Source organism: Cyphellophora attinorum (assembly GCF_001299255.1).
Source record: "Cyphellophora attinorum strain CBS 131958 chromosome Unknown Contig17, whole genome shotgun sequence".
Taxonomy (NCBI): Eukaryota; Fungi; Ascomycota; class Eurotiomycetes; order Chaetothyriales; family Cyphellophoraceae; genus Cyphellophora; species Cyphellophora attinorum.
Genome location: NW_017253245.1, coordinates 378,017 through 391,459, shown reverse-complemented (window position 1 = coordinate 391,459; position 13,443 = coordinate 378,017). Strand labels below are relative to the sequence as shown.

General features: G+C 53.1%; 6 protein-coding genes across 6 annotated transcripts; 2 read left to right on the top strand and 4 right to left on the bottom strand.

Annotated features, from left to right (window-relative positions):
- Nucleotides 1-927: 927 nt before the first annotated feature.
- On the bottom strand, nucleotides 928-2,720 carry AB675_5860 (uncharacterized protein; the record flags this gene model as incomplete). The annotated part of the gene is made up of 2 exons (XM_018146104.1): nucleotides 928-2,613; nucleotides 2,670-2,720. The coding sequence occupies 2 exons, from the start codon at nucleotides 2,718-2,720 to the stop codon at nucleotides 928-930; spliced, it is 1,737 nt and encodes a 578-aa protein (XP_017998697.1).
- A 569-nt stretch (nucleotides 2,721-3,289) lies between these two features.
- Nucleotides 3,290-4,603, top strand: AB675_5859 (uncharacterized protein; the record flags this gene model as incomplete). Its single annotated transcript, XM_018146102.1, has 1 exon — nucleotides 3,290-4,603. The coding sequence occupies one exon, from the start codon at nucleotides 3,290-3,292 to the stop codon at nucleotides 4,601-4,603; it is 1,314 nt and encodes a 437-aa protein (XP_017998708.1).
- Nucleotides 4,604-5,017: 414 nt separating this feature from the next.
- AB675_5858 (uncharacterized protein) lies at nucleotides 5,018-6,739 on the top strand (the record flags this gene model as incomplete). Its single annotated transcript, XM_018146101.1, has 3 exons — nucleotides 5,018-5,135; nucleotides 5,214-5,489; nucleotides 5,688-6,739. 3 exons carry the CDS (start codon nucleotides 5,018-5,020, stop codon nucleotides 6,737-6,739), a joined length of 1,446 nt encoding a protein of 481 aa, XP_017998846.1.
- Nucleotides 6,740-7,068: 329 nt separating this feature from the next.
- AB675_5857 (tRNA-dihydrouridine(16/17) synthase [NAD(P)(+)]) lies at nucleotides 7,069-9,790 on the bottom strand (the record flags this gene model as incomplete). The annotated part of the gene is made up of 4 exons (XM_018146100.1): nucleotides 7,069-8,410; nucleotides 8,461-8,792; nucleotides 9,297-9,490; nucleotides 9,547-9,790. 4 exons carry the CDS (start codon nucleotides 9,788-9,790, stop codon nucleotides 7,069-7,071), a joined length of 2,112 nt encoding a protein of 703 aa, XP_017998878.1.
- Nucleotides 9,791-10,155: 365 nt separating this feature from the next.
- AB675_5856 (uncharacterized protein) lies at nucleotides 10,156-11,022 on the bottom strand (the record flags this gene model as incomplete). The annotated part of the gene is made up of 1 exon (XM_018146099.1): nucleotides 10,156-11,022. One exon carries the CDS (start codon nucleotides 11,020-11,022, stop codon nucleotides 10,156-10,158), a length of 867 nt encoding a protein of 288 aa, XP_017998789.1.
- Nucleotides 11,023-11,285: 263 nt separating this feature from the next.
- Nucleotides 11,286-13,202, bottom strand: AB675_5855 (Virulence sensor protein BvgS; the record flags this gene model as incomplete). Its single annotated transcript, XM_018146098.1, has 2 exons — nucleotides 11,286-12,566; nucleotides 12,621-13,202. 2 exons carry the CDS (start codon nucleotides 13,200-13,202, stop codon nucleotides 11,286-11,288), a joined length of 1,863 nt encoding a protein of 620 aa, XP_017998791.1.
- Between the last annotated feature and the right edge of the window lie 241 nt (nucleotides 13,203-13,443).

The following is a 13,443-nucleotide window of genomic DNA, read 5'->3' as shown; positions in this document are numbered from 1 at the left end:
AGAGCCCTTGACGCTCGAAGAGTGCTTGCGTTATATGCAAATACCACCATGGTCAAACTCAGTGGCTCTTTACCCTTCGACTTGCAGGGATGGCACAAAGGCCACTAGCATTGCTCATGGCATGCTGCGCGATTGGACGATCCGAGCGGTCAGCAACTCCTACGTTGTGTCAGTCCCTGGGCGCTATTCAAGACCAGTGGCGGATCTCAAGTGTCGGATTGCCCAATAGCTGTATTAGACCTCGTATATCTGCGATGCGGCTGACGTACCTGGAGAACAGGCGGCCGCAATATGCGGTCGAGGCACAATCGAGGCGCCTGAAGTACCTCGACTACGGAATACGGCCGTGGCAATACTTCTCAACCCCACTCGTTGCCTTATGCGGAAGCCAAGCTTTGGACGCCGTCTCCCAGAGTGCTTACATGAAGAGATTTACAGTTTCGCTGTGTTTAGCACACCTCGCATCGAAGCGCGATCCAGAGAGAAGCTGACATGATCGAGGCAACAAGTTGCTGCCCGCATCGACGCGGTCAATAAGTGTATCCAGCAGGTCATGTCCGCGATGGGACTTGTAAGCTAAGCTCGGTGTAGATCAATTGCAACAACTTCACACAATTTCCATGGGTAGAAATAGATTAGTAAACTACCGTGGTACTCATGCTGGATCGGCCACTTCTGTGTGCACCCCAAAGTGTGATAACGCACTCGCCATCAGTCGCCGTGTGGAGAACGACCCTCAGTTCCCTTGAATAATCATACATCCGGTCTCGCTAGCCAGCTGAATACTTATGCATATGCGCATTGGATGGCCTTGTACTCCTGACCCCACATAATGATGGCGACGAAGCCTGCATTCGAGCCGCTCGTCGTAGGTGATACAGTCTTAGTGCTATCAGAGGCCGCCCAGGCCAGGAAATCACAGATCGTTCACTGTCGACCCGGATTCAGCTGCACCTCGAATGTGGCTTTGTTGACGTGGTCAAGATACGCGTCAAGCTCAACGTCTTCCTCCATGAGATAACTGATTTCTTTACCATCAGGAGCTCGTTCAATGCCGTCGATTCTCGCAAGCGATGCGTCCGGCCACTTCGCGTCGATCAGAGCCCGAAGCTCTTGCACGGAGCGTGTCGATAGTGTCGCAAGCCACATCTTGTCTGAGCTGTGAGCCTGAGACTTGGGATGGGTTCGAATGTAGATCGGTATCGGGTTGCCCATAGGATTGACAATGGGAGAAGGAGCAGAGGCAAAATTGCCTGCTGCCAGTAGGCTCGGATCGATGCGGCTAGCGTCGATCTGTTGCAACTCGGACAAGTCCTGAGCAGCGTTGGCGAACTGGTAGGCACTTTCTGACTGATCATGGTCGAGCGGTTGCGCAGCCGCTTCTTCTGCCAGACGAGTCGCGGCTTGTGCAGTACGAACAGGTGCTGAGTTGGCTTCCGGATTGATCGGCACCGCTGGCATGACCGCAGCTGACTTGCCTTTGGCTTGATCGTCACGCAGACGCTTCATAACATCGCGACAAAGCGCCTCGAGGGCCTTCTGCTTTTCTTGAAATTGAGGATCCGCCTCTCCCTGAGCAAAGACCTCTTGCAGGATGTCGCTGGACTCAACCCACTGCTGCTTGAGCTCATTCCAGTGCTCCAGTCCGGTCTCAAGCTTGCTTGTGAATTTGTCGTCCTTCAAGGTGATGTAGAAAGAGTTTCGAATATTGCGGCTCTGTTCTGGATTGATGCCAAGAACGTTTTTCGCTTCAGCAATGGTCATGCGACGACCAACCGATCGAATGCGCTTGGTGACATCGGTACACACAACATCGAGAGCAAGTCTCTTTTGTTCTTCATTGGACTTGTCGTGCCAAAAGACTGCCTGCAAAGATTCGTTCTCTTGTATAAGTCGTTCCTTGACGGCTGCCCACTTCTCATTGCCTGCGAGGGTCTTCTTGATAATGCCATCAGCCTCACACATAGCTTGGAACTGATCCCGCATTGCGCGATACTGCTTGTTGTCGAGCTCAAGAATGACCTTGCTTTCATCGAGAGTTGTCTCTGATGGAAAGCGAGGAGGACCAGGAGGGTCCGCTTCAATGCCGGCATAAGACTTTGTTCGACGGCGGCGTTTCTTCGAAGCCCACTTCTCGTCGCTTTCGGCCTTGCGTTTCGCTTGCAGCTCCTGTCGCTTGTTCAATATCTCGTCCAGTCCCTCCTTGGTCGGCTTTGCCTCGACGCCGTTGGTCATGCTGGGCGATGTCGGGTCATTGACGTGTTCGGCAGCAGCGTTTTCGATCTGTTGCATGAGGTCTTCCATTGTCTCCATCTCAGGAGCCTTGCTTTTGGTGCCATTCGGTATCCGTAGCAACCAGCGGTTCTTGGCTCGCAGACGCATGAGCTCTCGTTCTTTGATCTCATATCCTTCCTCGGTCAGCGTCTGAAGCATTTGCGGCTGTGTGTAGTTGTTCTCCCAGAGTTCCTTGACGCGTGCTACGAGATCAGCGTTGCGATGAGCTGGGTTCTGCTTGGATGGAAAGCCCCATCTCCTGAACTGCTGTTGGAACGCTCGTTTGGAAGGGACAAAGTTGTAGTCCTCGCGCATCGTTGCCATGATATCGTCGAGCGGCTAGGTGGATGAGTTAGCATGTGTGTCCTCACGACGGGTTGACGGTGACCATTTACCTTGCGCTCGTCGATATAGAGTCGGTAGCAGACATCGCGATACTGAGCCATTGGTACTGCGAGTCTCATTAGCCTTGTCTCGCGATGGAGGCAGACACATGGTAGGCAGCATGGGAAATATGGCAGGAGCAGTCTGTTGTTGACCTGACGCGCTCAAAGCGACGCGCACTTTTGGACCTGAGTGCGGCGGCGTGGGGAGACTTACAACCTGGACTCCATGTTAGCCATAGTCTTATGCATACAAAGTTGACGATGACTTACCATGATTGCGCGAGTGGTCGACCGAAGATGAATTACGGTGTTGGTCAACAGCCTGAGAGTGCAAGAATCCGCCGTAGGCCCGATATCGAGGGAATTCTGATGAGAAGGACAGCTCAATCCACGCTAACGCCTTATAGTATAGTGCTTGACTCACGTGATAGTGCTCACTAAGGCAAGTGATCTGGACTACTCCTGCCTTCACCGCAGCAATCACCATGTCAGGCAGGAGGCTTGATCAGTGAGGGTACGGTAAGGTCAATAGGAATGAATGCCGTTCGAACATCTTGGGAAGGAGCAGCTGGGGCTGCATCGTAGACGAGGGTGGAGGTCACGACCCGAGGAGTCTAACTCTGCAAATCATGAACTTCGGCTGGCGGCGGTCAACATGTCTCGCAACAGGTCCATTCCGTCCGAAGACCTACTATCGAGCTCTGTCGCACTTCAGAGTCGTGGAACATTGTGTCCCAGCACAGCACACTAGACACTACCTTGGAGGAGCAGAACCAGGCCATCACAGTTCTTTGCAGCTCTCTGTCAAGCAGTACATTCCTAAGACAACATCTTCACAAAGCACTCCAAACGCAGTGACACTTATTGGTGCACACGGCAATGGACTACCAAAGGAGCTATTTGAGCCATTCTGGGACGACTTGTATGAACATATGATGGCAAAGGGCCAGTCAATACGAAGTATATGGATAGCAGACCAAGCTCATCAGGGTCAAAGCGGTGTACTAAACGAACAAATACTCGGAGACGATCCATCATGGTTTGATCACGCGCGAGACTTGCTCTTCCTCATCAACCTCATGCAAGAAGCGATGCCACAGCCACTATTTGGTGTAGGTCATTCCATGGGAGCTTCGCAACTCGTGCATCTCGCTCTACTTCACCCAGCTTTGATGCAAGGCCTTGTCCTACTGGACCCTGTGCTGCAGACAACAAACCCAGGGAAGCCATATGGACGTGCTTCTACTTATCGTAGAGAGGTTTGGCCTTCTCGAGAACAAGCGAAAGAAAGTTTTGCAAAGAGCAAGTTCTATCAGGCGTGGGATCCGCGGGTTCTGGACAAGTGGGTAGAATTTGGCTTACGAGACCTTCCGACTGAGCTGTTTCCTGACGTGAACGCTTTCGATACCGAGTCACCAGTGACTTTGACAACCGCGAAACAGAACGAGGTCCACTCATTCCTGAGACCTTTGTATAAAGCAGGTGTCGATGTGTCTGATTCACATCGACTCTCGGCGTACACAGATCTGGATCCCAGGGACTACGAACCTGACTATCCGTTCTATAGGCCGGAACCTGCTATGCTTTTCCGGAAGCTGCACGAGCTAAAGCCACCAGTAGAATACATCTTCGGGCGCCATTCTCCTTTGTCAAGTCCGGACCTCAATGAGCAAAGGTTAGAATTGACAGGATCTGGAGTCGGTGGTAGTGGAGGTCGGTCACGGGGCCTGGTGTCTGGAACGGAGTTTGATTGTGGCCATTTCATTCCTATGGAGCAGCCGAACGCCGCCGCAGCGCAGACAGCGCAATTCATCGATCGTGAATCTCGTCGTTGGGAGAGCCAAAAGCTAGAATTTGAAGTACAATGGCGGCAAAAGCCGCGGCCGGCAAGAGTGACTCTAGACGACGACTGGCGGTCCCATATTGGTCCCAAGGGAGGCTGAAGGTCAGTTTCAGTCTTGATCTTGCAGATTGACGAGTTGAATTCCACATAAGGATATGAAGACGTCGCTTGACTGCTGTCAGTAGACCATATGCTTCAATATCTCAATGCCTGGTCATCGCATCTGACAAGGAAAGGAGTGTTGTTCACCTACCTTCACTTTAGGTCCATCAGCTGCCAGTCAAGACCGGCCAGCCATCACAATGTCCTCACGTTCACTTGCCACAGAAGCGGTTGCTGTGCGTCCAGCACGCCAAGACGCAAGAACACTGGCCGCACAACTTCCTCTCTTCAACGCTGGCTGAACAACACTGCGTATCAGACACTGTAGGCTCCCAGACTGTCCGAGAATCTGCTATTTACCGGCAAAGCTATCGAAGCTCGTCACTCCTCAAGACAGAAGCTCTACAGCAGGATGGCACCAGGCGACACAGTATACAACCCCTCGACAGGCGTGTCCTTCTTCGAAGACACACATGATGGACTGTGGTATGTCGATCTTCCGCGAGAGGCTGTCCGCGACGATGTCGAAGGTATGTACGCTCTCTCCACTCTGCTTCCCTTTCTATGCCACAGCGCATGGTCCACGTTCTCTGCTAATCGTTCCGCAGCTGCTCTGATCCTCATGCATATTCATTCGCCAAATGTCCTTCTGTGGTACAGACTCGACGCTCGACCGAACAATACCCTTCAGATCGTTATGAGACTGCCCAACGACATAGCTCCCAATGTCTTCTTCCCTGCAGATGAGACTGTGTCGATTGCACAGATCATCCGCTCTATGGCTGGGCGAGTAGCGACGACACAGAATCAGGCTGCTGCTCGTCCAAGCACAGGTTCTTCGCACGCAACCATTGATGCCACAAACCTAGGTCCAACTCGAAGTGGTGAGTTACCTTTGTCACTTGTTACCTCCTTTGCCAATTGAGTTTGCCTCGCACGCAGTTTGTGTTTGTATTTTCTCTTGCTTATGGCTGCCTCTGGTATATCTTGGACATACTTGAGCCATGCTTTCAGCCTGTTGCAGCCTATCCTCAACTTTGTCCCAGGGTCAGTTCACATATACATATCTAACCACTTCATAGTGTCGCGTTCACCGAGCGCAACGATGGACGCTCAAACTGCCGACGCCGACGAAGCCTTAGCCCCACCGTTCACTCGTTCGCCAGCTCCATCACCAGAAATAGTCGCCGAAGCGAACTCTCCCGCTCTCCTCTCCGACCCACGCCGCCTCAGCGGCCAGCTCGACGACCACCAGCTGGCCTGCCTTTCCAACACCTTCGCGCAGATGCGGAAATGGGAGCCCACGGTAGACCTCATCACGGCCATAATCTACCTCGAAGCCTCCAACTGGATTCCCTCTCTAGCGCTGCAGGACTACCATAACTACCTCCGCGCCACCAAATGGCTCAGACCCGAGGCCTGGTCTGCAAGAAATGCCTTCAACGAGCGTGTCGACCGCATGCCCGCCCAGGCCGGCCATCTCTTCGCACGCACTAAGCTCACCATCACGATCAAGACCTCCAAGGACGGAAAGTCGACCAAGATCTACGCCTACGACGAGACCCTCCACGACGCATTCGACCCCTTCTCCCTCCGTAACGTCCTCCGCCTCAACCGCGAGCGCTTCGACTTCTTAGCGGACAGCCTCGGTGTTCGCCCCACCAATCACAACGGCAATGATCAGTGGCACCCACTCGAAAAGCTCGATATCACGAACCGTTACCTCCTCCGCAAGCGCTCCAACACCCCGGGCTTCCCAGATTGGAAGTCCCTGGCAGAACAACACAACAATGCGTTCGAGGAGCAGCCGCTTCCGGGCTGGGGCATTGTGGCGAAGCAGCGGGCCAACGTGGACAAAGATGTCGACCGATGGTGGCTGCAGGAGCATGCGCATAAGGGGACTGAGCAGCGCCATAATGCTGGGCAGAAGGATGCGAGGGAGGCTGTGGAGAAGATGAGGAGAGAGGCGAAGGAGCGGTATGAGGAGCGGAAGGGGCAGTTTGGGGATGGGATTGAGGCGTGGGAGGAAGAGTGGAAGGAGACGTATGGGGCGGGGGATGAGCATGCGTCTACTGACGGTGACGAAGCCCCAAAGAGTCAAGGCAAGGGCAAGGAGAAGGAGCGTGATGGTTAGGTGGTGTGGTAGTATGCGAGTGAGTGGGCGAGATTGGCGCAACAGCAGTGACGATATGCCTGTAATGGGACGCTCATCTGTTGTTATCTGTTGATTCAAGCAGGGCGTTTTGGTGTCAGAATGGCATGAACTCCTGGGTTGATGTTCAAGTTATGGTTGAGGTCAACTTGCCAAGAGCTCAGCCCCTAATTCACGAGCGGAGCAGCCTCGTTGCCTTGAATTTGCCTTAGGATGAGTTTGCTGGTCGCTGCTTCAAGATTGCTGTTCCATTTACCTTCTAATTCTTGGGGTATCATATCGTATCCTATCTCAGCTCGATCCAAAGTTTCTCAGCCACAAACCACAGCCGCCTTAGGTGTCTGTTCCACCTGATCGACCACATCGGGCCGCTGCTCCCGAACGACTCCTTCATCCATTCCTGCCGCCTTGTCCACATCATTGGCCATATTGCTTTCTGTCTTCTGGCGCTTACTCCCATCCTTCTGCCCAGGCTTGCTAGACCCCTTCTGCTTAGCCTTCAACGCACCCTTCGCCATCGCCTCCTCCGGCGACTGCCGAATAAATGGTTGGCACACCCACCACGGCCTCCGATACCGTGCTACCGACTTCTCGAAATCAGAGGCCTTACTTGCCGCTTCTTCTGCAGCAGCTTTCGCTGCCTCTCGCTCTTTAGGTGTCTTTGAAGCCTGCTCATCCAGTGCCTTTCGAATCGCCTTCTCAAGCATCAAAAGAACCCGCTCGAAGCCCTCCATGTCGCCAGCGCGAGTCTGTGCTAGTGCGTCGCGAATGTCGGTGTGAATGGAAACGATGGCGCGAAGCATGTGGAATAGGTGGCCTTGCATGGGTCGGAGACTCGGTGAGTCAGGACGCTTGTCTCTCTTCCGCTTCTTCGCTTTGGGTTGTGAAAGATCTGAAGGGCGCTTAGGCAATTGTGGTTCAGGTGTGTCATCGCCGGGCAGGTACAACTGCGACCGTTGCGGAGGTTCCGTCTCGAGCACGTATCGGTAGATTATGTCGAAATATCGCCGCACCACACCGTCGATTCTGTAGCCTCCGATACCGTCAGGGCCACGCCAGTAGTCTCTGCATTCGGGATCTGCGGGTGGTTCGGCGAAGATGGTTGGATCTGAAAGGTTCCCTTCTGCGCTCATGACTCCATCGAAGCCGGTTACGTCCAAGGATTCTTGTATGTCTCCGTGATTCAGAATGTTTCCGTTTGCGAAAAGTACCATCTCTTTGGGTAAGTTCTCCCGCAGATATCGCAGTATATTTAAGTCCGCCAGACCAGTGTTATGACCTTTCTGCTCGCGCCTCCGCCCGTGAACAGTCAAAATGCTAGCACCAGCAGAGAGGATCATCTTTGCATATTCCAACGTCTTCTCACGTGTCTCCAGTATTCTCATCTTGGCTGTGATGGGTACTGCAAGTTCTTTATGAAGCTTGCTGATCAGGTTGCGAATTGTGTCCCAGTCTTCCTGCAGAAAGGCGCCGTAGTGGCCGCTCCTTGCAATTCCCTGCGGACATCCTAGATTCAGGTCGACCGCATCGCAGTATGGGGCGACATACTCGGCAGCGGCGAGGAACTCGTCGGGCTTGTTGGCGCAGAATTGAACAAATAGCGGACGATCGATGCTTGGATTTCCATCTAGCATGGCTCTTCCGGCGTGGGTTCTGTGAATATGAGACTGCTCTTCTTCGGCTGGAAATGTTCGTCTCGGAACTTGGCGCCGTCTTTGAAGAGCCTGGCGTGTAGCATGGGAGTGTAAGCGAGTAGGTTCTTGGACTGTTCTTGTGGCAGATATGACCGGCTAAGCATGCGCCAGGCAAACTCAGACCGATCCACCATGGGCGCCAGGATCATCTTCGGGCTTCCTATGCTCTCATAGAAAGCCCTGCCATGCAGCTTGCTGGGTTGCGTGGGCGCCGTCATGGCGGGCAGTGTCGAATGCGCACGAGGGTGGTGGATGAAGCGAATGGTCGAGCAGCCAGCTGCGCGGGAAGACTTCTCCCAAGACGAATGGTCATTCAGGTCATAATTATCATTTTTCACCGTCTGGGAAGTCAGTATACAAGAGGCGGTCTGTTAGGGAGACATAACAATGATCAAGACATCTGGCGCATCCTCTGTAGACCACGGTCGGTCGGTTGTCAAGAAATTAAGGAATTTTCTCCAATTAATCGGGTGATTCTTGTACTGTGGTAGAAGAGGCGTTAGGCGTCGATCTAGGCGACGTCCTCCTAACTTAGCGGGAGCCACACCGAAATTGCCTTGTTCTCGAGCATGGGTTTTATCGCTCTCAACCTCACTCCCGGCTTCCTTCCTTCCTTCCTTCCTTCCTCTCAGTTCGTCCTTGCTTACCTTTCTGGCGGCTTGAGGCAGTACGGCAGCCATGACTCACTACTTAGTATGCTTCCATGCTTTTCATTCTCGAGATAGCACGGGCCAGGGACTAACGACATCTCTCAATATCAACAAAGTCCTAGTGACTCATACAGCACAGCCTCCTCCACCACCAGACCCAAAGATCCGATCTATCCTCTGCACACGATGCCATACAATCTCCTCACTGTCGTCACTTGTGACTCGTTTGAAGTACCGGATGCGATGCTGCGGGATCCAGTCCTCCTCCGTGCTCTCATCCAACCACATCGACACTCTGATCTCCTTGTTTCCGCCAAAGCGATCCAGGTAACCGACGACATACTGCCAAGCCGTGTACTTGGGATCCCATCGGATGCGATCGAGCACATCTGCCGTGGCCGTCAGCGATGCAGCGCACGCTGCTGGGTTTACTGCATCAACAGACCTTGTGCACTGCGCAATTTTGAAGTCTTCCTGGCTTCCTCATCCACTTCTGCCACCATATTTCCCCGTTCACTCTTCCTCATACGTCGTTGCTCTTCCGCGGCAAGCACTGCCTGTACCTCCGTCTCCTCTCGTCGCTCCTGCTCTTCCTGCTGTCCGATTTCCTGCAGGTGCTGTTGTGCGATCGCCCTCAACACCGCTATCTCCCGAGCACGTTGAACTTTGGCTACCTTGAGCCCCTCCATGACCCTACAACTTACTATCAAACGTGCTCTTTGGTTTTCTGGCGACCACAGGCACGATTTGCTGTCTGTCATACTCGCCTTATATAATGCCTTGTTGCCTTGCACAGCCACGACGCCTTTGGCCCCAGTTCTAAAGATGAGTCACGTTATTGATCTAGAACAGCAGCAGGCCATGGATGAGGAGATGCGACGTCATTCTTGCGAGTCGATGACCTGGTGTCCGGCAATAGGTCAGTCATCTCAGAGCAGAGTGACGGCCTGTGAGCACAACCATGCGTCTCATGGCGAGCAGTCGGAACATCCACAGAGAGTGACGCGCCGCCGGCCTCTATTGGCTATTGTGCAGAAGCAAGTAATTCTTTGCTTCAGACCCCTGTCCGAGCCGTTCCAGCACTGCTTGCAGTCCCACTCTCAATTCTCGCCCGCCAGCCCTCAATCTTCCCCACCATCTCACTGACCAAGAACGGCTTCGGCAGCACATCATCCATTCCCGCATCCAGCGCCCGTTGAACCTGCTCCTGTCGTGCATTTGCCGTGATCGCAACAATCGGGACCCTATGCGTCAGCAGTCCCGCCTCCTCGAATCCTCGAATTCGTTTCGAGGCTGTCAGGCCGTCTAGAACGGGCATCTCCCAGTCCATCAGGATCAGATCGATACGCGGGAGGAGTGGCTGTGGAACGGCGCCATTCATGTCATTAGCGACGGCGGTAGTGGTGGTGGTAGTGGCAGTGGCAGTGGCGTCGGAGGAAGCGGATCGATGGTGGTTCCAGCATGCAGTGCGCTTGAGGATCTCAATTGCTTCGAGCCCATGGTTTGCGACGAGGACGTCGTAACCGTGCCGCTTGAGGCCGCGGGCAAGGAATTTTTGATTGACGAGATTGTCTTCTGCGAGGAGGATCTGGGGTTTTGTGTTGTTGATGGTGGTATTCGAGGTTGTAGTTAATGCTGTCTTGCCTAGTGGGGTGGTGCTTCTATCCTCTCCACTTAGAGATGATAGCAAGGTAGTACGGTCGGACGGATCGTGATGCTGAGGGTGGGGTAATGAAGGAGGCTGGTCCTTGATTGTAGACGAGCTACCAACAGTCGCGCGCTTAGTATTGATGTAGAACGTGAAGGTGGCGCCGGCGCCTTTCTGCGAGGCGACCCCTATCTCGCCGCCTTGCTTCTCGGCGAGTTCTCGCGAGATGTAAAGACCGAGTCCACAGCCACCATAGTGAACATGGGTCAGCATGGTGGTCTGTGCGAATCTTTGAAACAGGTGATCGATTTCTTTCTGATCAAGGCCGGGTCCGCTGTCCTTGATGGCGAAAAAGATGTACAGCGGTTGTTCTGTCCCCCACTCAGTTGCAGCTGTATCATCATCTACGCTTGGTTTGTGTAAAGTAGGACTCGGACACCATCAGATAAGCGGGTTGAGTGCACGCATGTCTGGTATTGAATCGGCGGCACCATATGTGAGAGAGATCTCGCGTTCTGGTTCAGGGCGTACGAATTTTATGCCATTGGCAGAATGTTGATAATGACCTGCATCAACCGCGACGGGTCACATATAACGGACTCGGCTTGTAGGTCGACACATGAGCGGTGTCGGATGACTTTCAATGCTATGTCATGTTGCTTGCATTCCCCGCTGAACATCCTTCTGGCGCGTTCCACAAGGGTCTCAAGATTCGTCAGGACTGGGGCAATGGTGAGCATTTGAGACTCCAATCTGGACAACAAAAGAACGTCATCAACGATACGTTTCTGGTGGCTGGCACACACAAGGACCGTTTCGGCAATGTGGACGTTTTCGTTGAGAAGCTCGAGGCGACCTGAACTATCCTGTGAACCCTCAGAGTTGCTTAAACAATTGGAGATTGTTTCTGCTCCGATTGTTATGGCACCCAACGGGTTGCGTAGTTCATGCGATATCAAGTCGATGAATTCCTCCTGTCGGCGTTTTGCCTCTTGAGCCGCGATGGCATTGCGGGTTTGGATTGATTCGGCCCACTTGATACGGCTGATGTCTGTCAAGCAGGCCATGATGTATTTGACCTCTCCTTCGCCCCTTAGGGAGAAGCCATGCACCAGGATCCAAGCATGCTCGGAGTCTCCTTCGGGCGTTACAAAGGGGCGCTTTAGACGGAGCTCGCCAGAAATGGCATCTGATCCTTGCACAAGCTCCTCCCAAATGCTCGAAGCCTTCTCAGTATCGTCCTCGTGATAGAACTCAAGGACGGTTTCCACATCGGCAGCCTCTTGGTTCGTAGTCCCAATGATATCATAGAATTGTTGATTTGCCCAAACGACTTCTCCTTCTCGTTTAAAATACACCATCCCTACCGGGGAGTGATCTGCCATGTAACGGATTTTGCGTTCACTCTCAGCCAGATCTCGCAGCAACGCCTCTTCTTTTCTTCGGGCTTGTTCAATTGAGATAGCACTGTTTAGCTTGGCGAGTAGCTGCTGGGTGATGTCGTTTACAAATTGCTCACAGCGCACGTCGTACTTCCGACGTGGGTTAGTAGCGGTACCCAAAAAACCAAAAAGCCTTGCTGCGCTCGCCAGAGGAGAGATAATGAGCTCCCGTGAAGGCTCACCAAATCCGGCCCACTGGACACCTTCTAAGATTGAACCCCAGTCTGCATCGGTGGTGGAAATGACCAACGGCGTTTTCTTAAGGTGTGCCTTGCGTAGTAGTGGAAAAACCCCACTCTTGGTCTGATGAAGATCACCATGCACAAGAGCGATCTTGTGGCCGTCAGGCACGCCTATGGAGCCTTGCAGTGTCAACTGATAGGTCCCAGTTGTCGTTTCGTCCGCTCAATAGGCAAGCATCATCGGAACATCGTTGGGATTGGTTTCCATAGCGCCGATGAGATGTTGGAAGACCGACGATACGGACACACTTGGCAAAGCCATGATGTGATCAAGGACAAGTCTTCTTCTGTCATGGAGGACTCTGAAAGTCGATTCGTGGCAGGTGTTGTAGAATCCACATACGCCGTTATCGTCAGTCAACGGGACAAACTGACCAACAAAATACGTCTCCTCAACATATCCGTCCCGCTCCACGGTCAAAGGGATATCGTCCACGTCCACGGTCATACCATCTGATGTTGCTTTCTCGAAGATTGAATTTATACTGGCTGCCAATTCTGGAAAGACTACGTCAAATGGGCTTCCCATAAGCCGTGGAAGGGTACCCCGTGCCATCGGCTTGAAGGCTTCGTTGTAGAACGCTGTTCGTCGAGGACCCCAATAGACGCATGCTCCTCGTGAATCGGCAAAGACCATGCTTGCAGCAAACCGTAGCGATGGGCCCCAGCTTGAAAGCGGTCCCAGATCAGTAGCGGCCCAATCGGTATCTTTGAACAGCTGGACATGGCTGGTGTTCGGGAGGCGAATTGTCCACTCCAAGTTGCTCATTTCAGGCCAACCCACCTGTTGACGTTAGTTTTGGTGCATGTTGTACAACAGTCTTTCGAGCGCGAAATCCTATCACGTCTGTCGGTCATGAAATGCCGAACTGGCGAAGCTGGCCACAGCTATAGAACGGACGAATGCATCAATGAACCAGGGTCAGAAGCCTTCGACGTACTAGAATAATCCTCGAGCGGACAACGACTGCTGAGACCAAAGAGAAAGGGGCGGCGTTAGCAAAAGAATC